This window comes from Mustela erminea, chromosome 6 (genome assembly GCF_009829155.1).
Source record: "Mustela erminea isolate mMusErm1 chromosome 6, mMusErm1.Pri, whole genome shotgun sequence".
NCBI lineage: Eukaryota > Metazoa > Chordata > Mammalia > Carnivora > Mustelidae > Mustela > Mustela erminea.
This window is the reverse complement of record NC_045619.1, coordinates 73,265,371-73,289,896: the sequence shown is the minus strand read 5'-3', so window position 1 is coordinate 73,289,896 and position 24,526 is coordinate 73,265,371. Positions and strand designations below refer to the sequence as shown.

At 38.8% G+C, this 24,526-nt stretch overlaps 1 protein-coding gene and 1 long non-coding RNA gene across 13 annotated transcripts in view; one reads left to right on the top strand and one right to left on the bottom strand.

The window, feature by feature from the left end:
• Positions 1-24,526, bottom strand: part of BICD1 (BICD cargo adaptor 1) — a 221,608-nt gene that overhangs the window by 59,081 nt on the left and 138,001 nt on the right. For all 12 annotated transcript variants that reach the window (XM_032349949.1, XM_032349937.1, XM_032349938.1 and 9 more), the window contains exon 3: positions 4,577-4,729. In XM_032349949.1, coding sequence (XP_032205840.1) covers positions 4,577-4,729 — 153 coding nt within the window. The remainder of the gene's footprint in view (positions 1-4,576; positions 4,730-24,526) is intronic.
• Positions 1-24,526, top strand: part of LOC116594491 — a 45,360-nt gene that overhangs the window by 16,885 nt on the left and 3,949 nt on the right. The window lies entirely within an intron of this gene.

The following is a 24,526-nucleotide window of genomic DNA, read 5'->3' as shown; positions in this document are numbered from 1 at the left end:
GGGTCTTGGGGTTTTCAATCAGCAGGAATTCTGCTTATGGATTCTTTCTCTCTCTCTCCCTCTGCCCCTCTCCCTGCTTGCTTTCTCAAATAAATAAAAACAAACATACAAATAAACACAGGGTAATCACATTGGGAGAGGGAACAATGGATACTGATGGACAACCAGTGCTCACTGCTATCTATACAAGATTACTGGAATTCCACATGTCCATGACAGGAAAGACTCAAATCATAAAAACCGTCTGGGATAACAGAATCTGGGTCCTTGTTTCATGGTTCCTTCTAGGCCTGCTTATAAGCTGTAAAGTCATCCTTCTCCTGATCTTTTCTTTTCCTTTCCCTGGGCAACTCAGGATACCTGCTTGCTACCCTTGCCTAGTATTTCAACCAATCCTCTGACTCTCCCAAATTATCTGATAGCATACATTTGCAGAGACTTCTTTAGTTTGCATTGTAGACCTTTTATTCTGTAATCCTTGTTAGACTGATAGCTTAGGCCAGGGATTGTCTAATATTATTGTGTCTTCTGGATGAAATCTAGCCCACTACCAACCAATTTTTGTGAATAACGTTTTATTAGAACACAGTCACACTATTTTGCCTCTGGCTACTTTCATGCTACAAGAGCAGAATGTAGTAGTTGGAAGAGACACTGTTAGAGATATATTAGACATACAAAACCTAACATATTTACTATCTGGCCTTTATAGAAAAAGTTTACTGATTCCTGGGCTAGACTTGAAGACATTAATTTAGTTTGCATCACAGATTTTTAAATTTTGTAATCCATATTTAATTGATGGTAGACGTCATATAAAACCTGATCTCTTTCTCTCTGGTCACCTCCACTCACTCTACTCATTCCAATGTGGTTCAGCCTCCTAATATTCATGCAGCTATTTCATGTTTCTCTGCCTTAGCCAAGGTTGTCATCTGGAAAACTCTTATTCGACCTTCAAGACCAGTATAAAAAATATGATCCTAACTCCAAAGTCCTTATTGACTTGTTCAGGCAAACAGATCAGTCCTTTCTGGTGCCATCACTGTAAGGCTGAATCAGATCATTTGAGCCCCCCCAAAAGTGGAGGCACCAAGAAACAGGAATGAGAAGACACTTAAAAACTGATATCTGGGGCCACCTGGGTGGTTCAGTCGGCTAAGCATCTGATTCTCGATCACAGCTTAGGTCTTGATCACAGGGTCATGAGTTCAAGCCTCTAATTGGGCTCCATAAAAAAAAAAAAAAAAAAAAAGCCTGACATTTTTAAGATAGCATCAAAGTAGTCACCATTACAAAAATCAGTACTTTGGTGCAATTCCTTCTAGCAACTTCATGGTTTAGTAACTTTTTTTTCTATTTAACTACATGATGGTTGGGGGGTAAGTATCATAATCATTGCTTTTAGTATGCAATTACATGGATGGTTATGAGTCTGTTAACTGCCTTCCCTTCTAGGACTATACATTCTTTAAGACAGTGACCATATCTTTTGTCCTTAAAAAAAGTACATGGACTCATAGAAATATACTCTTGAAACACTGGTTAAATGAAATCAAACTGAATATGTTCCCTAGGTCTCTTAAGATATTATTTCCTGATCTAGAGACATATCCCTGGAGGAAATGTTCTTCATAATATCAGTATGGTTGAATTATTAATTTTAACAAGTGTTTTCAATGGTTAGATAACTACTGAGTGCTTTAGTTCAGTATGTGAGATACTGGGGACATAGGATTTATTATTTCTCCCCTACCTCCCACAAGTACATCTCTAGAAATGGAAGCTGACATAATTTCCTGCCCCGGTAGTTAACACTGGGGCCAGACAAATTTTCCTGTTAACCTTATATTAACCAATACTGAGACTAGGCATAGAACACTTAGCTGCTTGTGGGAAATACTCTTCTAAAAGATGAGACCCAATGAAAACAAGGCAAGACCCAAGTAAAAGACCTTCACTCTGTTGTGCCACTCAACAGTCATTATGTCATAAACTCCACCTATCCCAACCAGTTTCCCGCCATCCAAAACCCAGTCCAGACCCTAAAACCCTACGAACAGCCTTTCTCTAACCCTCCCATTTTGAGAAATTACTGAGGCTCTGTCAAGGTGGGTCTCTTCGTGGACAGATGTAATAAATAGCTTTGCTTCCTCAGTGGGTTTTTCTGATGGGGAATTGACAGTCAACTCGACCTCTCTTTAGGCTGCTGCTTCTTCCTACACTTCTTTCAGATAATTCGGTTTTCAAAAGTATCAAGTATAAAATGTATTTGTAAGGCTGGGCCTGATTTTATTTTGTACACAGAAACAAGTCAGCACACAGAGGGATGTGGCTAAAGTTTTCAGAGTCAACTCTCTGATGTTCTTATGGATTTCATATTTAGGGTCACAAATAAAACTTGGTTTGGTTAATTACAATAATCTTCGATTTTAGTTTCCTTTCTAAGCTGAAGAGTGAATATAAGCAAGAAAAAAACCCCTAATTTACTCATTCTTTCAACAGATATTTATTTAATGCCTTCTATGGGCCAGGCAGGCTCTGTTCTTGATGTTGTATTATAGTTGAGGGGAATGGAAAATAAATAAACTAACCTATAGGAACTATATAGGGAATAAGAAGTGCTAGTTAAACAAAAGTCACTTAGCAAATAGTATATAGCTAAGCATTTTATGATGTTAGTAGCTTGGCTACTCAAGAGAAATGTCAACCCAGATGGCAGAAGTAGATTTTGTATAGGGAGCTTCAGTACAAAGAACATTCAGAGCAGTTTTGAGACTGAAAGCGAGCATTGTCGTCTCTTTGAAAAACAAACAAACAAAAAAAACGGTGGCATTTGTACATAAACTATTTTACTGAACACTTCACTAATAAGAAACGGAGTATATGATGGATTCTAACTCCTGTCAATAAAGGCCAATAGTAGGGAAAAAACCCAAAAAACAAAACCCAGCATTTCTTCACTGGGAGAGACTTGTACAGGGCGTCCATTTGTCAGGAAGTAAGATAGAATGGCCTTTGTGGAGGAAATAATTTCAGGTTAATTAATTAGACACTTAATTTGGAAAATTACCATATTGCATCTAGAAAATAAAATTAAAGAGATGTGTACATTTTTTCATTTGTTTGTTTTGTTTCAAACTTCTGAGGTAAGCCTTTGATTTCCATATTTCAGTGACTGGTGGAAGGGCATGGGTAAACCATAAACAGTAATCAGCCAGGCTAATAGTACAAATTCCCACAGAAACGGCCTCTGGGTTAATGAATACACACAGGATACCTTGGCAGACTTTCAAAAATACCTAATACTGGCCTAAATTAACCTCCTGAGTAGATTAGTCTACCACATGCAGGGATGGGAGACTACAGCCTCCTGTCTGTGCAGAGAGCAGAGAGGATTTGTAGGAATTGGGAATAATGACCACTTTAAATATGTGAACTGCAAGTACATTTGCTTCAAATCCTCTGCAACCAGGGTTGCTGGTAACCAAAAACAAAACAAAACAAAACAAAACAAAAACCTTCTTTAGAAGTTCTGAGCATACTTGAAAAATTCTTCTCAGTATGATTTTCTTCACCGTGAGCTCATTGACCCCAGCCAAGCTGAGACCAGGGATGTTTACAATACCGTCAAGCCTCAGTACACAAACACACAGTGAGTCAGTGCTCAAAAGGGAAGGACTGAGGTAAAACCAGAGGGGACATCCTGGTAAACCTTTCTAAGGGTCTAAAACCACCCGTGGTACTCCTGGGCAGACATCTTGTTCCCCGAACACTCCAAAGATGGGGAAGTGGCAGTGATCAGAAATCAAATTTCAATTGTGTCAATACATGCATTTTTTCCCCTTCTGGATTCTCTCTTTCTCTTCTTAACCCATGTATCTGTCAAAACCAAAAATAGTTTTGTATAGAGATACGAGCTTTGGAAGGGAATAGAAGTAGAAGCATACATCTGGGCTGGCCTCTAAGTTTACCTACTAATTTACTAAGACTTTTGTTACTTACTGTAACAAACCACAATGCAAACCAATCAGGAAAATAAAGCAATTAAGCTGCCAAACCATCACTACCAAAAAAAATTATTTAAGTGTAGACATGCAATGTTTTTGGTTACATTACTGCTGAAAAAAAAACCCAGAAATATCTTTCTCTTATAATTTTATTCTTATTTATTTGTATTTCATAATTCCTCTCCAAATATGATTTAAAAGCAATTTACAGAGAGAGAGAGAGACAGACAGACAGACAGAGAGAAGGGATTCCTTTTAATGAGAAGTTGTCAGTTTAAATGGATTATAATACATTCCACTTCCACCTAAAATACGTTAACACAAAGCTAAAGGATCAACGAAGATTCTGTGTCTTACCCAATAAAACTCTCCTGTAAATCATCCTTCTAGGTTTGCCTTTTAAATGTCAGCTGAAATAGGAGGGGTGGAAAATTTCAGCACATACATATTGTAGGAAGATTAAAGCAAATTTTGACACGTTCCTTTCTGGGAAAGAAGATTTAACCTTAGTGGTCAGAAGATATGGCTCCAACTGGGGTGTAGCCAAAAAATTTCTTGAACCTTACCTGGTTCTGCTTTAATGTGGACACGAGTTTCTGCAACGTGATATTTTCTTCTTCCAGCTCAGTGTAGTCCTGAAGGAGGCGGGCCTCTCGGAATTTGTATTCTCGGATTTCATCCTTCATCCGTATTCTCTGTAGCTCCACCATCTCATTGTTCTGAAACAACAGAAGAAACAGTCAATATAAAACTTTCTTATCCTAGAGTTAATAATGTGCAGATCTCTTGGTGGTTAAAGATAATAAAGTCAGGACCGCCTTCTTTTGAATGGCAATGTAGTGACATCTGTCAAAACTTTTTAAAGCACACACATGAGACCCAGCAATTCTACATCTAAAAATCACTCTCAAGTATATTTTCATAGAGGTAAATAAAAGAGAAAAATAAATCCTGTATATTTACACAAAGAATTGGAAACAGTCTAAATGTTTGCTATCAGGGAAACAACGAAATAATCATGCATCCATTGAACTGAACATTATAAAATTATGTAAAAGAATGAGAAAAAATGAGGAGCTTTATGTATTAAAAGAGAAATATAGCTACAGCATATTATGAAATATTAAAGAAAATTGTAGATTAGTATGCAGATAGTACCAACATTCCATACTCCGGAGGGCGTGGGGGAGTGTCCAACCACAAGTTCCCCAACAAACCACATGGTCTGACCTGCCTTTGTTCAGCCCTTGGTCACTCGCTTCAGCCTCAGTAGCTTTCCTTGTGCTCCCCGACCTCGCTGGACTTGCCAGCTCACTCCTGCCTTGAGGCTTTGCACTTTGTACTTCCCCTCCCAGAACTCCCTGCCTCCAGAACAGGGGTTCTTAACCTCATTTGTATGATGGCTCTCTTTGGCAACATGCTGAAGGTGATGAGGATCTTGTCAGGATAGTATTTTAAAGGGAAGTGAAAGGGTTCAGAGCACGTCACCCCAAAATATGCCCCTTTGACATACTGATTATTTTGAGCTTCAGGCCCTTGGGAAATAGGAGATGCAGGAAGGGCTCTCTGCCCTCCTCCTTTCCACCTAAAAGCAGGACACAAAATTGCTCCTAAAAAAGGTGAAGAATGATCTTAGCAGCCGACACTGGGAGTTGGCACCAAAATGCACTTGTACAAACAAACATATAAAATAACCCTGATCTTCCATTAGTTTCTCCATACATTTCCTAGTCCCTGTCCTACAACTTACAGCCCCTAGCCTAATTTATCATATTTTGTCACATCCCCACAATTCCATCATTCTTTGTGTAAAAAAGGCATAAAAGTTTTGGGGCCTAACGGTTTCTTTGGGTCTTTATTTTCCTGGTAAAGACTCCGTGTACACGTAAAACAATTAAATACATTTGTATGCTTTCTTCTTGTTTATCTGTCTTAGCTCAGTTTAATTTTTTGGCCCAGCCAAATTTTCCTTACTTGTAGCATAAAAGACAGGATTACAAAGGAAAGGATACTGATTCTATTAGAATTAAGTTAATACAATATTTAAGAAATTATGATATGGTAATCAGGTAGTTTATCATAGTAATGGTCCTAAATTAATTACACTTCCCTGTGGAGTCTCCTCTCAAACTGACTCTGAGCGGGCCTCTGACTTGCTCTGACCCACAGAAGGCGGTAGAAGTGAGGAGGACTTTTGAGCCTCGGCCTCAAGAGGCCTGGCGACCCTTGCTCTCTTGGAACACTGCCACGGAATGATGAACCCAGGCCAGCCTGCTGGAGCCACGTGGCCCAGCCCAGAGTCAGCACCAGCAGCTGATGGGAGTGAAGCTTGATGGGCTGTTTGGCTCAGTGGAATGCCCGGTGATAGCAGCCATGGGAGTGACCCCAGGCAAGTCCATAAGAACTGCCCAGCTGAGTATAACCCAAACGACCGGTCCACAGAATCATGGGGTATTGTATGAAGGCTCTGTGTGTTCGCTGATTTCGTAGGAGTACATAACCAATACTGTAATTATGTATGCTTCTTGATTTATACAATGTATTGATCAGATTTAGTGGCAGATCTAAGAAATACCATAATTTTAAAGCAATGAAGGTATTTCAAAAAACCTGCAAGAACTGAGATGTGGTATGAAAATACTGATCACCAAGTCACAGGCAATGCTAATACTGCTAAGGTATTCAAATAGGATACATTCCAATGGAAGAAAATGTTAAATTTCAGTCAGTGTAGCAAAAACAGAAATGGAATTATTTTTCCCAACCAATCATCCCGCCCTGTTTCCTGAATTCTATCCACAGACTCTTAGGACCCAGGTCAAAAAACTCTTCTGCTTCTACTTAGATCTCAACTCAAAAGTCCATCTCAACTCTCAACTCAACTCAACTCAACTCAAAAGTCATCTCCTTAGAGTGGCCTTCCCTGAACAGCTAAGAGGAGACAGCTCCCTGGCCTTCATCCTACATGATTTACTTTATATATCAGCATTTAGCATATAGTAGATACTCAAAAAATCACTGTTGAAAGAACAGCACTAACCATTACTTGAAACCACTTATCTACTTTTTTTGCATTTATTAAATTTCCTGTTTGATTTGAACATAATGAACATTTTTTTGTATTGTTAATCAATGTGTCCCTAATTCCTGGCAAATTACAGCAATACAAATGGTTAACACAAAATTTAAAGAAGAATATTATTGCTGGGATGATGGCTTCTGTCTTGTATTGTTTTAGAGCGGAGAACAAAGGGAGAATAACACTCTTTGAAATAAAACATACCTAGATTTATGAAATAACTAGACCTGTTATAATTCTTCTTCACTACATAGTCCAGCAACTTGGAGGCAGAAATGTTACTTTATTCCCTAGTCCTTAGATAATACTTTGAGCATATGTGTCCAATAAATGAAAAGAATGAAAAATAGAGTTTGGTATAAAGCCAAATTACAACCTTTCATTAAATTCTTTTATTTTGCAGAAACATGAAACCTTAATATAATTTTTTTTTATTTCTTGAGAAACTTACCATTAACTAAGTGATATATATTTATTTAGTTTTTTGTATTTACCTGCATAAAGATATGAAGAAACCAGACAAACTGGATGCCAGCCATTGATACAAAATTATAAAGAAAAATGTTAAGATACAAGAGATTCTATAAAATGTGAATGCATACATTGTAAAAAATGTAATGACCAGAAGCCTAGCTTGCACACACTGAGAATTAACCATAAAATCCTATATAGTGAGACAGTAAATGTCAAACAGATTTAAGGCCACAGCAAAGCTAATGAGGATCACTAACAAATAAGTCATAAAAGAGCTAAGGAAAACTCCTGATGCTAATTAAGGAAAAGCAAGAGCATAGCTGAGAGACTGGCTAAGTTGAAAGACTAGCTAACAACGAAACAGACATAGGACCAAAGGAAGAAAACCCATCTTACGAATTTTGCTAGAAGTCCTTGTTTTTTGAACTGTCAAAGATTCCATTCTATGGCAATGTTCTTTGCTTCCATAAAAAAATTTTGAAGATTACTCCTGTTGTTTTTTGTGCCACTCATCATCATAAATTTATCTATGACAACTTCTTCTTCCTGGGATAAGATGGTGCTGAGCTCTACTAAAAACCCCCATGAAGAATAATGGGAGTGAGAAAAATAAAGCAGGTGAGAAAGGGGAGAAATAGGTACAGCCAGGGAATGCTTTAGCCTTTCACCTCCACAGCCCTGGGCCCCTCAGGAAGCTCCTCCTCAGGAAGATCAGATGAACCTGAGACGTTCGGGGCAGGCGATCCTCATTGTTTCCACTAGCAGCGTTCTTAAGTTTTAACTGCCATTTAAAGGATTTCTTTACGTGAAAATAATAAATTCTATTATTGGAAAGAAAGAAATATAAACATCTGTTACCACACAAAAGTAATGTATAAAAAAGAATGCCTCCCAGTTCTACAGCTTAGTCCTTTATAAATTAATTACATTTATGATCAAATTAGGTCTTAATAATAGCTGTGCAAGATGGGTGAGAGACCCTCTAGTTTACTTATCTGTAAAATGAGGACTTAATACTTAACATTTTGTGGTAGTTGTGAGGATTTGATGATGTCACGTGGGGACAGGAGCAGAGATGCCAGACACACAGATAATTTACCATAACACAACAGAACAAGTGCTGTTAGAGGTTCGTACCACAAGGCTGAGCGATCAGTTACTCCTGGATGAGTCAGCAAAAGCTTTACAAAGGAAGCTACATTTGAGCAGAACCTTGAAGGACAAGGGGAATTAACATAATCGATAAGGAGGGCAGACTTTCCAGTCAGAAGTAAACTTCTGAAACAAAAGCAGAGTCATATTTGTATTGAGGGCAGTGTTAAAATACCCAGTAGTCAAATTGGGCATTTCCTTGGGGGATCAGCAAAGAGCACTAACAGAGAGACAGTAAGAGAAATTCAAAAAATCTAGAAAATAGCCTATTTTCAGCTTATGTCTAAGTTACACATTATTCCATACAATAAAATTAAATTAATTACAGACTAATGTTGTTAATCTATGGGGTAGGAAAAGAAACAAGATGTTTTTAGTGCTTAGAACCTTTAAAGTTCTTAACTGGGGGTTCCTGGGTGGTTGAGGGCATGATCCCCGGGTCCTGGGATAGAGCCCCACATTAGGCTCCCTGCTCAGCGGGAAACCTGCTTCTTCCTCTCCCACTCCCCCTGCTTGTGTTCCCTCTCTCGCTGTGTGTCTCTCTCTGTCAAATAAATAAATAAAATCTTTAAAGTTCTTAACTGTGCTGTGGTTTAGAAAATAGTGCCATTTGGTGTTGTTGGAACAAAGCAACTTGAGACGATTTTGCAGGAAATTCAATGTTAAAATAATTTGGAGAACCATCAAAGTCTTTCACACAAAGCAGCCATGTGATCAGATCTATGCTTTGGCAAGTGACCCTGCTGAGAGCAGGGAGGGTGGGCTGTAAGAAGAAAGCGCCCCAGAAAATTGGCTGAGCAGCTGTTCCAAGAGCCCATAGTGAGGGAGACAGGGAATGTTGAAGGACATTGCAGTTAGAATGACTGACTTAAGAAACGAAGAAAAAAACAAAGAGTAAGGATAAAAGTGCCTAAACCAAGCTGTAAGAAGAAAAGACATCTACAACAAAGTGAATGCAAGGGTTAGTGATGTGGCTTATAAACAATTATAAGTAGCATTAATTTGGATAGTCAAAGTGGGAACTTCTGGTCTGTGCGTGGAGTAAAGGAAGACAGCTGCACTGGTCCAAGGGGAGGACGCTGGAGAGGGGAGTGGATGGGGTATTTCTTACTTCTCTCCCAGAGAATTGCCGCTGCCAGGCAATTTGCTTATTTTATTTTTCTTCACTTGGCCAAAAATGAAGACTTCTCTTGTTGGTGAGAGGAGTGAGCCATTGTTCTATTTGCCTCTCCCCAGCCAAGAATTCTCTGACCTGGGGCCAAGAATGCCTGGCTTAGGGTAGTTTAGGGGTGTGGGACAGAGAGGTTAAGGAGTGACACTTTAACCCAAGGGAGCCTGCTGATATTGCGGCTTGCACTGCCCAAACTCTCCATGCCCTAAGATCAGCACACACTTCATATGAGGACGCCACGAGAGCGCAAGGCTCTGAGTTTCTCTTTTGCAAGGATGAGGCTCATGGATGACAGATCCATGGGACAGGTCCTGACCCCTCAGTTCCTCAGCCTTAGCTCAGGTGATCTGCTCTTCTATCCCACATCAACCACCCACTCTGTGAGGTTGTCACCGATAATCATACTGCCTAGTCTTCCAAATCATCTCCAGTTCTCCTAACCCAGCCACTCTTCCACCTTTGACCACCAATCTGCTCATTATCTATGACCTTGGGTCTTCACTTCCCTCCTCATCCAGCTTCAATCCCACTGTGGTCGCACACTGTCTTACAAACACATTTAACTCCCTTGAATCCCTCTCTCTTGATCATAAAGCCCAACTCCGCCTTGCATGCCCAAAGCTAAACATGCTCAAAGCTAAACTCCAACACTTACTAACCTTGGTGAAGTTTATTTACTTCTCCCTGTCTCCTTCTTTTCCTGTAGGGGGAACCACGTCTGGAGGATTGCCTTGTAGATTTGAATGGTGTCTGGGAGGAGGCATCAATTAAAAAACCAAAAAAGTCCTGACTCTCTCAAATTCAAACAGGCTTTAAACACTAGTGGCCATACTCTGTGCCCACAATGTAGTTAAGTTTCCTGCTTCTCTCTTTTCCTTTTATCAGTTTCTCCTTCCCTCCTAAGAATCTTGCCTCACATTTCCTCGGTGATGGTGGTATGGGGAGAAGGAAGGGAAGAAAGAAGGTCGAGCTTCTATTCCCATTCTCATTTTTATTAATTTCTTCCAATCTACTCTACACAGTTTAAAGATAATAAATCCTGCCTTAAAACAAGCAAACCTTGACCTTTCTATCTGTATTTCTTTTTCTATACCCATGAGCATTCTCAGATCATGTTCGTCTTCAGTCCATTCTGATGAACATTGAACCTGCTCTTGTCAAAGTCATCAACGATTTGCATGTTGCCACTAAATTCAGCACCTGTGTTTTCCCTTAACTCCATGTCTTCAACAGCATTTACCACTCGCTCCTTTTTGAAACACGTTCTCCTGTAGGCTTTCCGTACATCTAAACTAATCTCACCGGTTGCTTTGTTGCAGTCCCTTCTGACTTGCTCCCCTTCCTTCTCTGCTCAACCTCTAAATGTGGACTATTCTAAACGGATACTGAGGCCCTCCCTTTTTGGCTACTCACTCCCCAAAGGAAACCTTGTCCAAGTCTTCGGCTTTCAATATATTGCCAATATGTTAATGACTGTCAAATCCTGACTAGGGTGAACAGAACCCCATTTGCCTTGACCCCTGCCTCCCTTAAAGAGCTCATCATCTCTCTCCTACTCACCAAGGAAGGACTCCCTTCCTTGGCCTTTGGTTGACCCCACCTCAAGCGGGGTCCTGCTTTAGAGTTCTGCATTTTCAATTCCCTTCTCCTTGTTCACATTGCTATCGCTTCATTAGGATCTCAACCTAAATGCCATCTCTGTAAGAAGCGTTCCCTGATCATTCGATCTGAAGTTGCCACCCAGTCATGCTCACATTACCCTGTGTTCATGGTTTGAAAAGTGTTTATCACTACCTGTTTGCTTATTGGCTATTTCCTCTTCCCCTACTAGATGTAAGAGCCATGAGAATAGGGGTTTTGTGAGGAACTGTTCACCACAGTGCTCCAGGATCCGGGTGGGCATATCAGTCATGGTATTTGTATCCTAGAGCTCAACTTATCACTTCCACCCTGGATAGGATTAGTGGTAGCATGATGGGGGAAATCGTTTTTAGGGATGAGCATATTTTATACTTGTAAGTTCATAGGTTGAAAAAAAAAAAACCACCCAAAACATAACTATGAAGCAGGTCCCGTGTAAAATTCTCTAGAGTTGAAAAGGCCTTATTGGTTAATACCCATTCCATGTATATTTATACTTTATTCCATCTCTAGAAATTTTCACTAAGAAAAGATTTCATAAACTTAATTACTGTAGGTAATTACTGATATGACTTGTGATGCTATCTCTTATAAGAATGGGTACCAATCATTGAGGGACAGAACAACACAACTACTGATAGACACAGAAAGATCTTAATCCAAAATCACAATAAGACAAATACTATTGTTCTCTCAGGAGGTAATGTGGACTTCACAAGTCTTTAGGGGAGCTATCAGTGAAGAAAACATAATATCCAGAGCACCAAAGAGTCAGCATCTTCAAATGCATTCCAGACTTAATAAATAGGAAAAACAATTACGGCAAATTTGAAATGTAGCTTACAACAAACATGCTGAGGAAGAAAAGGGAAATATAAGGAGATTTGTCATGGCTGAGAAAGAGTAACAGAGGAGAGAATTATAATTTCAAGACAGCATTTCCCACAGTGAATTCTAAAGTAGGCTAGCTCTATATAGGGTTACTAGGAGTCATTCAAACTTTTTTCTTTTCCTCTCTTTTCTTTCTGTTTCCTTTTCCTTTCCTCTTTCTTCCTCCACCCCACTTCTTTCACTTCTTGACTTCTCAGAGACCTTCATTTGCTAGTGTTCTTTGAGACTTTGCAAGAGCAAGACATGGTATGCAGGCTTTGCTAAATTTATTTGACCACAAGACTTGTGCCTTTTAAAGAAACATTTTGAACAACCCACAGACCAGATCATTGAAAAATGTTACTTTGAGACAGTAGAAAATGATAGTATCTGCACAGCTGAATGGGATAAACCACTAAGTTCCTTATCCCTTGTGACTGTCAAGGGCTGAATGGACCATCAGATTTAAATAATGGCATAAAATTAGAAGTAGAGAAGTAGATGGATATTTAAAAGGGCTAAGACAAGATGATCAAGTCCTGACTGGCCATGAATGAGTGAGTATACAAGAGTGACAAAGCCTGCAATACTGGAGTGTCACGGACAAAGAAAAGGTAGAGGAACAGATCCGAGGGATGCCTGGAATACAGGAGAGGAGATCCTCTGCTCTTCTGGAGGGGCTTCCTGGACAGGTGGGTGCAAGCTCCCCTCTCTGAAGCCGAGGGAGGAGGCTGGTGCCCTTTCTCTCCTCCACTCTTCAGCATAAACTAACTTCAATAAGCAACATAGAGCCAACAGTGGCAGCCTAAAGCACTTACACCAAACCCCCTGCCCCACTCCCACTGTGCTCTACAGGTGCTGCTTTTCTTGGGCAAATGTGCCTGAGAACAAATGCAATGGGCCCCCCCCCCACAGAAGATCAGCATAAACCACCTCCATATACCACATCTATTGACCATAGAGTGCTGCAAAGCTTCAGCTCTAGTGGAAATAGCATCAGGTCTCTTTTAACAAGTAGACCGGAGCATACCTAGTTAAAAACTTACCATTAGAAGTCAAAAGAAAGCCAGAGTAGCAATACTTATATCAGACAAACTAGATTTACACCAAAGACTGTAACAAGATTTGAAGAAGGACACTATATCATAATAAAGGAGACTATCCAAGAACATCTAACAATTGAAGTATTTATGCCCCCAACAAGAGCAATGATATATAAAACAATACCAAGCATAAAGGAAATAATCAAGAGTAATGCAATAATAGTAGGGACCTTTAACACCCCACTTACATAAATGGACAGATCATCTAAGCAGAAAATCAACAAGGAAACCATGGCTTTGAATAACACACTGCATCAGATGGATTTAACAGATATACACAGAACATTTCATCCTAAAGCAGCAGAATACACATTCTTTTTTTTTTTTTTTAAGATTTTTATTTATTCATTTGACACAGAGAGAGATCACAAGTAGGCAGAGAGGCAGGCAGAGAGGGAGGGGGAAGCAGACTCCTCAATCCCAGGACCCTGAGATCACGACCCAAGCCAAAGGCTGAGGCTTAACCCACTGAGCCACCCAGGTGCCCCCAGAATACACACTCCTTTCAAAAGCACATGAGACATCCTCCAGAAAAGATCACAGTCTAGGTCACAGGTCAGGCTCAACAAGTACAGAGATTGATCATACCATGTGTAGTTTCACATGCATAGTTCACAATGCTATGAAACTTGAAGTTAACCACAAGAAAAAATTTGGAAAGACCACAAATACATGGAGGTTAAACAACATGCTACTAAGAACAAATGGGTTACCAGAAAATAAAAGAGTAAGTAAAAAATATATGGAAACAAATTATAATGAAAACACAATGGTACAAAACCTTTAGGATGCAAGTGCACCTGGATGGCTCAGTCGGTTAAGTGTCTGACTCTTGATTTTGGCTCATGTCATGATCTCAAGGTCATGAGATCAAGCCCCATGTCTGGTTCTGTGCTGAGTGTGGAGCCTGTCGAGGTTTCTCTCTTTCCATCTCCCTCAGCCCCTTTGTTCTTTCTTGCTCTCTCTTTCTCTCTCAAATAAATAAATCTTTAAAAAAAAATTGGGGATGCAGCAACAATGGTCATAGGAGCAAAGTATACAGCAATACAGGCCTACCTCAAGAAGCAAAAGAAATCTCAAATGAACAACCTAACCTTATACGTAAGGAGCTAGAAAAAGAACAATGAAGCCAGAAGCCAGCAGAAGAAGGGAAATAATAAAGATTAGAGCAGAAATAAATGATACAGAAACTTAAAAAACAGAACAGATCAATGAAACCAGGAACTGGTTCTTTGAAAAAACTAACAAAATTAATAAGCCTCTGGCCAGATTTTCCAAAAAGAAAAGAGAAAGGACCTAAATAAATAAAGTCACAAATGAGAGAGGAGAAATAACAACTAACACCACAGAAATACAAACAATTACAAGAAAACAGTATGAAAAATTATATGCCAATGAACTGGACAATCTGGAAGAAATGGATAAATTCCTGGAAACATTTTAACTACCAAAACTAAAACAGAAAGAAATAGAAAACTCCAACAGACCAGCAAAGATAGTGAATCAGGAATCCAAAATCTCCCAGGGGAATTCTACCAAGCATTTAAAGAAGAGTTAATACCTATTTTTCTCAAACTTTTCCAAAAAATAGAAATGGAAAAAAACCTCTCAAACTCATTCCAAAACCAGACAAAGGGCCCCCTAAGAAGATAATTGCAAGCCAATACCCCCGATGAACACGGATGCAAAATTCTCAACAACAAGAAACTGGCAAATTGAATCCAACAGTATATTAAAAGAATCATTCACCATGATCAAGTGTGATTTACTCCTGGGCTGCAAGGATGGTTCAAGAATAACAAATCAATCAACATGATACACCACATGGGGGCACATAGGTAGCTCAGTTGGTGAAGCATCTGCCTTTGTCCTGGGTCATGATCTCAGGGTCCTGGGATAGAGCCCTGCATCAGGCTCTCCATTCAGTGGGGAGTCTGCTTCTCCCTCATCCTGCTCTCTGTTCTTTCTCTCTCAAATAAATAATAAAATTAAATTTAAAAAAAGAATGCTCCTTAAAATGAAAAACAAAAATAAAACATGATATGCCACATAATAAGGGAAAGGATAAGAACCATGTGATCTCTTCAATAGATGCAGAAAAAGCATTTGACAAAGTACAGCATGCATTCTTGATAAAAACCCTGAACAAAGTAAGGATAGAGGGAACATACCTCAACATCATAAAGGCCATATGCAAAAAAATAACCCCACAGCTAATATCATCCTCAATGGGGAACTGAGAGCTTTTCTCTATGGTCAGGAACAAGACAGGGATGTCCACTCTCACCGTGGTTATTTAACATAGTACTGGAAGTCCTAGCCTCATCAGTCAGACAACAAAAAGAGATGAAAGGCATCCACCCAACAAAGAAGAAATCAAATTTTCACTATTTGTAGATGACATGATATTGTATGTAGAAACCTCAAAAGACTCCACCAAAAAATTGCTAGAACTGATACACAATGTAAAGTCACAGGATACAAAATCAATGTATAGAAATTTGTTGCATTTGTACATACCAATAATGAAGAAGCAGATAGAGAAATAAAAGAATTAGTCCCATTTACAATTGCACCAGAAAAACATAAGAAACCTAGGAATAAACCTAACTAAAGAGGCAAAAGATTTGTACTCTCAAAACTATAGAACACTTATGAAAGAAATGGAAGATGACACAAGGAAATGGAAAAACATTCCATACTCATGGATTGGAAGAACAAACATTGTTAAAATGTTTATACTACCCAAAGCAATCTATACATTTAATGCAATCCCTGTAAAAATACCACCAGCATTGTTCACAGAGTTAGAATAAACAATCATAAAATTTGAATGGAACCACAAAAGACCCTGAATAGCCAAAGAAATCCTGAAAAAGAAAAGCAAAGATGGAGGCATCAAAATTCCAGATTTCAAGTAATATTACAAAGTTCTAGTCATCGAGACAGTATGATACTGGTGCAAAAAACCACATAAATCAATAATACAGAATAGAAAACCCAGAAATGGACTCACAACTGTATCTTTGATATATATCAACTAATCTTCGACAAAGTAAGAAAGAATATCCAATGGAAAAGACAGTCTCTTCAACAAATGGTGTTGAGAAAATTGTATAGCAACACACGGAAAAATGAAACTAGACCACTTGCTTACACCATACACACACAAAAATTCAAAATGGATGAAAGACCTGAATGTGACAGGAAACCATCAAAATCCTAGAGGAGAACACAAGCAGCAACCTCTTTGATCTCGGCTGTAGCAACTTTTTACTCGACACATTGCTGGAGGCCAGGGAAACCAAAGCAAAAATGAACTATTGTGACTTCATCAAGATTAAAAAAAACTTCTGCACAGTGAAGGAAACAATCAACAAAACTAAAAGACAACCTTCAGAATGGGAGAAGATATTTGCAAATGACATATCTGATAGAAATTAGTATCCAAAAAATATAAAGAACTTATCAAACTTAACACCCCAAAAACAAATAATCCAGTGAAAATATGGACAGAAGACATGAATAGACAGTTTTCCAAGAAGATATACAGATGCTAAGAGACACATGAAAAGATGCTCAGCATCACTCTTCATCAGGGAAATACAAATTAGAACTACAATCAGAGACCACTTCACACCTGTCAGAATGGCTAAAATGAACAACCCGGGAAACAACAGATGATGGAGAGGATGCGGGGAAAGGGCAACACCCTTACATGTTGCTGGGAATGCAAGCTGGTACAGCCACTCTGGAAAACAGTATGGAGGTTCCACAGAAAGTTAAAACTAGAACTAACTTATGACCCAGCAATTGTACTGCTAGACATTTACCTTAAGGACACAAAAACACTGAATTGAAGGGATACATGCATCCTGACGTTTATAGTAGCATTATGAATAGTAGCCAAATTATAGAAAGATCACAAATGTCCATTGACTGTTAAATGGATAAAGATGTGGTGTATATATACAATAGAATATTACTCATCTATGAAAAAGAATGAAATCTTGACATTTGCAAAGACATGAATGGAACTAGAGTGTATTATGCTAAGCGAAATAAGTCAGAGAAAGACAAATACCATGTAATTTCACTCATATGTGGAATCAAAAAAAAAAACAAACCCCAAACAGATTAACATAGGGGAAAACAAAGACAAAGGCAAACCATAAAACAAACTTTTAACTATAGATAACAAACTGAAGGTTGCTAGAGGGAAGGTGGGCAGGGGATGTATTTATTGGGTGATAGGCATTAGGAGGGCACTTGTGATGAGCACTGGGTGTTGTATATAAGTGATGAATCACTAAAGTCTACTCCTGAAACCAACATTACATTATGTTAGCTTACTGGAATTTAAATAAAAACTTCAAATGTAAAAGAGAAGAATAGTAAGCAATAACAAAACCAAGATTCTGTCATTCTCACTTTGAGGTGTATATAAATCTTGCTCTGGAGAAAGTGGTACCATGAAGAGTTATTGATGCTAGACTGAATTTGAAGCAACAAAGTCATCTTTCCCATTGGATATCTGCTTCCATTAGAAAGAAGCCAATGATCAACCCATTTCACAAGCAGTTCACATTTAAATGCCTCATTTCAAATATTTATCATAAGCAAAATCTTGGCAGCAAAATGTCTTTTGTTGTAAACATTTGAAATAAATGGGACAAAAGAAGTAATATATGACTGATTTTCTTATATCCTGTTTATAGTTTTTCCTTATTTTGTTTGTATAGAAAGTATATTAAAAGAACTCAGACATTATTCTATTTTTTGAAGATTTTATTTACTTATTTGAGATAGAGAGCAAGAGCAGGTGACAGGGAGAAGCAGGTTCCCGCTCAGCAAGGAGCCCGATTTGGGGCTCAATCCTAGGATCATAACCTGAGCTGAAGACAGACACTTAAATGACTGAGCCACCCAGGTGCCCCACAGATATTGTCCTAAATTTAAATAGAAAAACGTTTACATTCTATCTTAATTGAGTGGAACATGCGTTTTACAGGAAAGTTTTTTGTGTAGATTTTTTTGGTATCACCTTTTTTTTTTTTTTAAAGATTTTATTTATTTGAGAGAGAGAAAGCATGAGCAGGAGGGGCAGAGGGAGAGACAATCTGAAGCCGACCCAGCGCTGAGCATGGAGTCCTACGTGGGACTCAATCTCATGACTCTGAGATCAAACCTGAGCTGAAACCAAGAGCTGGCTGCTTAACCAACTACGCCGCCTAGGCACCCTGCTATCAAGTTTATTAAGCTACAATTCACATACCTGTAATCTACCCATTTAAAATGTACAATTCAGTGGTTCTTAATATAGTCACAGAGTTGAGACCATCACCACAATCAACTTTAGATCATTTTTTTTACTTCAGAAATAAATCCCATACCTTTTAGCTACAACCCCCCACCCCACACCCTATCTTTTCCAGCCCTCAGCAACTACGAATCTACTTTCTACTTGCCTCTATTGGACAATTCATATAAATGCAATCATATAATCTGTGGTCTTTCAAGACTGAGTGGAAGATTTTAAATAGTTGGCTACTGCTCATAGAGTATCTTTGTTTTTCAAAGTCTACAGACAGCTTTGCTACAGCACAAAACATTTCACTCTGCATCAGCGAAGTACTCCATTGTGCTGGTATTTATCCAGCATACGTCAGGTCTAGTAATTGTGATATTACATTTCACAAGAAGGCACGGCCATTTAAACTTCTGCCAATGGCTCCAAGTTATTTTTTATCATAAAATGTGGCTTTGTGACCCTGAATATACTGATCTGTTTTGGAATAAGCTTTTTACACACATAAATATTGGAATCTTTTATCTTTCTACAACCAACTTTGAAATCAGGAAACCGTGATCGTTTCCCAAAGTAGTCTATTTACCTCTTGTTTACTTGTTTGATTTTTCTTTTAATTTCTCTTTCTTAAATTTAAAGACACAAAACACTGTAATGAATGATGGTATGCGAGTTTTCTGCTAGTAACGCCTTATAACTATAAGTACACATGCTGCCTTGATTATACAATTACTGTGATAATTTATTAAATGGAAAAGGGAAACTTCGGTAAGACAACAGATTTGAATCTACACTGTACAATGAACATAAAGGCTGGATTCACAAATATTCCAGAAATAGTTCAATCTTAAGCAATTACCCTTTCACCTCGGCTTCTCATACTTTCCTGAGATCTTACTGTAAAGAATGATCTAATTAACCAAAGAGATGAATAGCATCAACAGGATCAAAGTCATTGATTATGATAAGCAATTTTAAATCCCTATGACCAAGGGAACATACTATAAAGAGATTGTTTTTTTGAAAAGAGATACTGTGAAAGGGAACGAAGTGAACAAAAAAGGAGATAATGGTGTGCATTAAAGTGATTTTTAAATCAGTTTTATTTCTCTTTTAAAGATTTATTTATTTATTTTAGAGAGAGAGAAAGAGTACATGTGAGCAAGGAGGGAGAGGAGTGGCGGAGGGAGAGAGAGAATCCTAGCAGGTTTCCCCACTGAGCCTGGAGTTCGATGCAGGTCTAGATCCCACGACCCTGAGATCATGACCTGAGCAGAAATCAAGAGTCAGACACTTAACCGACTGAGCCCCGCAGGTGCCTCTGAGAGAGAGGCGTGTATTTTACACAGAGGTGGGTGGTAGAGTAAAAATGGGATTAATCTACATGAGCACAGTGAGACATAACATACTCTTCTATAAACTTGTGTCTTGGCTTCCCTGGAAACAGGTTATCTTGTGTGTACTTTAGTGGTTCATAACCCAAACACAAATCACATCCACTGAGATTAAGAAAAGGCCCTGAAGCTATGTCTGGAAGGCTCAGCTCTCTCTGTCTGCCTGTGTTTTTCTTCCCCTGATGTACCACACCCTTTAGTTTATCGAAGCCAAGAGTGAGCAGAATAAACCACCCCAGAATGTGCCACTTTGACATGTGGATTATTTGGAGCTGAAGAAAACCAGGAATCCAGCAGACTCTGGAAGACCTTTTTTTTTTTAGGTTTTTTTGTTTGTTTGTTTTGTTTTTTTAAACCTCCCTCTGAACTGCCTTAAAGCATTTAGACAGGGGGGCGCCTGGATGGCTCAGTGGGTTAAGCCTCTGCATTCGGCTCAGGTCATGATCCCAGGGTCCTGGGATCGAGCCCCGCATCGGGCTCTCTGCTCCTCGGGGAGTCTGCTTCCTCCTCTCTCCCTCTGCCTGCCTCTGGGACTTGTGATCTCTGTCTGTCAAATAAATAAATAAAATCTTAAAAAAAAGAATTTAGATAGCGAGCCTATCCTATTATCAGAGAGAACTTTTATATCAGAAAGCTACCTGCATGACATGGCAAATATTTGTTTACCAAACACTGGCTTTTCCCATCTTCCTGTTTATTACCTTCCACCCTCTAAAGTCTCAGGCCCCTACCCCCTATCCTATCAGGATAGGATGTAAGCTTCAATTATCTGATTGCTGGGGAGTCTTCTATTTTTTACATGCAAAATTTGTCTCCTATCAATCAGTGTTTTGTCAATGTAGTTACTAGACCAGCCAAAGAACCTAAAAGGGAAGACGGGAAAGGTTTCTGCCCCTACAATGCCTTACATGAATATACCCTTTGGAACCATGTGAGTCCTTTCAATCATCTGATCCTTGTAAATTGCTACAACTTTAGTAAAAGCAAGCAGAAACAGAGACCAAGACTAGGAAAGTCGAGGGCAATAAGGATGAATTCCAGCAACCAGCCAGGAAGACAATACGCAGAGGCTAAGAAGGCACAGCCTTCCTCCCTTGCATCCTGCTTATGGATGGGACAGAGCCGTTCAGTCACTGGAAGGCAGACAACACAAGTTAGCCCTGAAGTGAAACAGAGGCGTCCAGGGTATGAACTGTAGCAGAAAATTTCTGCTTTCCTAAGAAAATATTCTGAGGCATTTTTCTTCCCATTCTCTCTAACAGTAAGAAACGTTTGGAGTAGAACATTTTCCCCACAAATTATATCTTTGCAGATACACTTCAGAGTGAAATACTAGCAGAAATTCAATTATATTTGAAATATTTGAAAGATATACATACATATGTATGTATATATAAATACACTCAGCAACATTTTGGCAGGTGAAGGTAAATAGATTCTAAATCTTGTGGGTTTTCTCTTTCTCTTATACGAAAATAACTGCTTTTTTGTTACCACTTATTTTACAATTGCTCAAAGTGAATTTTCAATCATTTACACTGTCATTGAAGTGGGAAACTTTGATTATTTTAATGTTTTAATAAAAGTTGTTTTAACCACATACATATAACTTATCAGACATCGGAAGGCAATTTCTCACGCATAAAAAAGACAGTAAGAGAAAATACGATTCAACCATATATTACTAACATGTAATATTAGTATTCGGTAATTAAATAGTGTATAAGTTGTGAAGTAAAAAGAACTTGTAGTGTATATTTGACTACAATAATGAGTAAACTGAGGCCCACAGAGAGTAAGGAAATTGAGGTAGGTCACAGAGGTAGGAAATGATAGCTCTAAGTTTTGGCAAAGGTCCCCCGGTCTCTAGGTCTGAGCTCCTTTCATTAAGACACACTGACTTGGTCTCCTGGATTCATTGAGGCAGAAACCCCTGCCCTCCCCTCACAAAAAAATCTTAAAGTTAAAGAATAAAATATGCAAGGTGGAAATGAGGAGTTTTCCACAAATCAAAATGAATCCCTTATTTTGTGGACCTTCAAACTTGGAAGCCGGGGACATTCTGCAAACAGAGAAATAAGGGGTCACACCCTCAAGCCCTAAGTAGGTCCTTACTTGGCTCAAAGAAAGGACATGAATTCAGGGAGAAAATGGAATGTTTGAGGAATGAGAACATGCTTTACCTCCTTGGAGACTCAGAGGTCCACACAGGGGCTCAAAGATGGCTCCCTTCCCCCAGGCCTGGGAAAACATTTTGGGTAGCATGAGTGAGCATCTTCTTTTGGCAACTGCTCAGAGGCGCAAAGGGCTTGTGAGCTGCCCTCTTAAAGAAAGAGCATGACGGCTTCCGGCTGGTGAGCAACTGGTATCTATGTTGTTTTTGAAGACCCAGCTGAACATACTTCACACATAGGGTCACTCTCACTTGGCAGAGAAGAGAAGCTTTTATACTAAACAAAGTCTAATAAGAAGGCTTTTCATAGATACACAAAGGCCAGTGATGTCTTCTTCCCTGTCCTGAATTTCAATTAGCATCTTAGGCCACAAACTTGAAAATGACTGAGAAATATTTGCATTTAGTCTGTGGGCCAAGACCCAGGCAATATTATAAAATATATATATATTAAGAATCACCATTAGCCAAACAAGCTCTCAGTGTGCTTGGGGGTGTGTGGATATTTCATAGGAGTATTCTGCTGAAGTTTCATTATTTTTTTTATCTTGTCATATTTTTACCTAAAAAGTCCTAATAATTACTTTTTGCTTTACTTATTTAACACTGTAGTGATCTAAAGAGTGAGATAAAATATGTTCCTATCTACTATTTAGTTAACCAAGATATGTGTGAGATATGGGGTGCCTGGGTGACAAAGTCAGTTAAGCGTCATCGATCTCTTGATTTTGGCTCAGCTCATGATTCCAGGGTCGTGAGAGTGAGCCCGGTGTCAGGCTCCACGCTGGGTGGGGATTCTGCTTAAGATTCTCTCTCCCTCTCCCTCTGCACCACCCACTCCTCTCTAAAAAAAAAAAAATAAAAAAGAGGTATGTGAGAGATAGCTTTCACTGTTTGTGGTACCTCACTCATTCAATTTCATCTCCATCAAACTCCATTTCATCTCCATGATTTTAGTAAAGCTCCCATTCTCCAGAAGCACTTAAACTTAAAGACTTTTAAAATGCGAATTTTTTAGTAAGCCAGAACTGTTCTTTGTAAAGAATCGGTTATAAGACAAATATAGTATCAATTACATTCAAAATGTAAAGATAAACTATTATTTTAGTAGTATGAATATGCTAAAATGTTCTAATTCATCATTATTTTAATCTCTTTCATTAATAAATCAAAAATATAAATCTAAATTATGACTTTTTTAATCCAATTTAATCATAAACTAATATATGTTAGGGCCTAACACATGACTGGCTTAAAACAAGTCAATTTTAAGCAAACATAAAGTTAAGTAGCATTTTAAAAAGTCAAAGCCAAGAATTTCAGCATATAGTTGACCCTTCCACAACATGAGGGTTAGGACCGCCAACGTCCCATCGTGCGGATTTCAACTCCCCAAAAAACTCAAAAACTTAACTACTAATAGCCTATTCTTGGCTAGAAGCCTTACCAAGTACATGAATAGTCAATTAGCAGATATTTTGTATGTTATATATATTGTATACTGTATTCTTACAATAGAGTAAACTAGAGAAAAGAAAATGCTATTTAAAAAAGTCATAGGGAAGGGGTACCTGGGTGGCTCAGTCTGTTAAGTGTCTGACTTCAGCTCCGGTCATGATCTCAGGGTCCTGGGATCTGTCCCTGCTCAGCAGGGAGTCTGCCTTTTTCTCTGCCTTTCCCCCCACCCGTCCCCTGCTGTCTCTCTCTCAAATAAATAATATCTTTTATTTTTTATTTTATTTTATTTTATTTTATTTATTTTTTTAAAGATTGTATTTATTTATCTGACACAGAGTCAGAGAGCAGAAGCATGGGGAGCCCTAGACGGAGGGGGAGAAGTGGGCTCTCCGCCAAGCAGGGAGTCTGATTCGGGGCTTGATCCCAGGGCCCTGGGATCATGACCTGAGCCTAAGGCAGATGTCCAACCATCTGAGCCACTCATGTGCCCCAATTTAAAAAATTTTTTTTTTAAGTAGATCTTTATTTTATTTTTTTTTTTAAATTGAGAGAGAGAGAGAGCACAAGTATGGGGAGAAGCAGACTCCCTGCTGAGCAGAGATTCCCAACGTGGGATTTCATCCCAGGACCTGAGCTGCAGGCAGTCACTTAACTGAGCCACCCAGGTGCTCTACAAATAAAAACTTAAGAAAG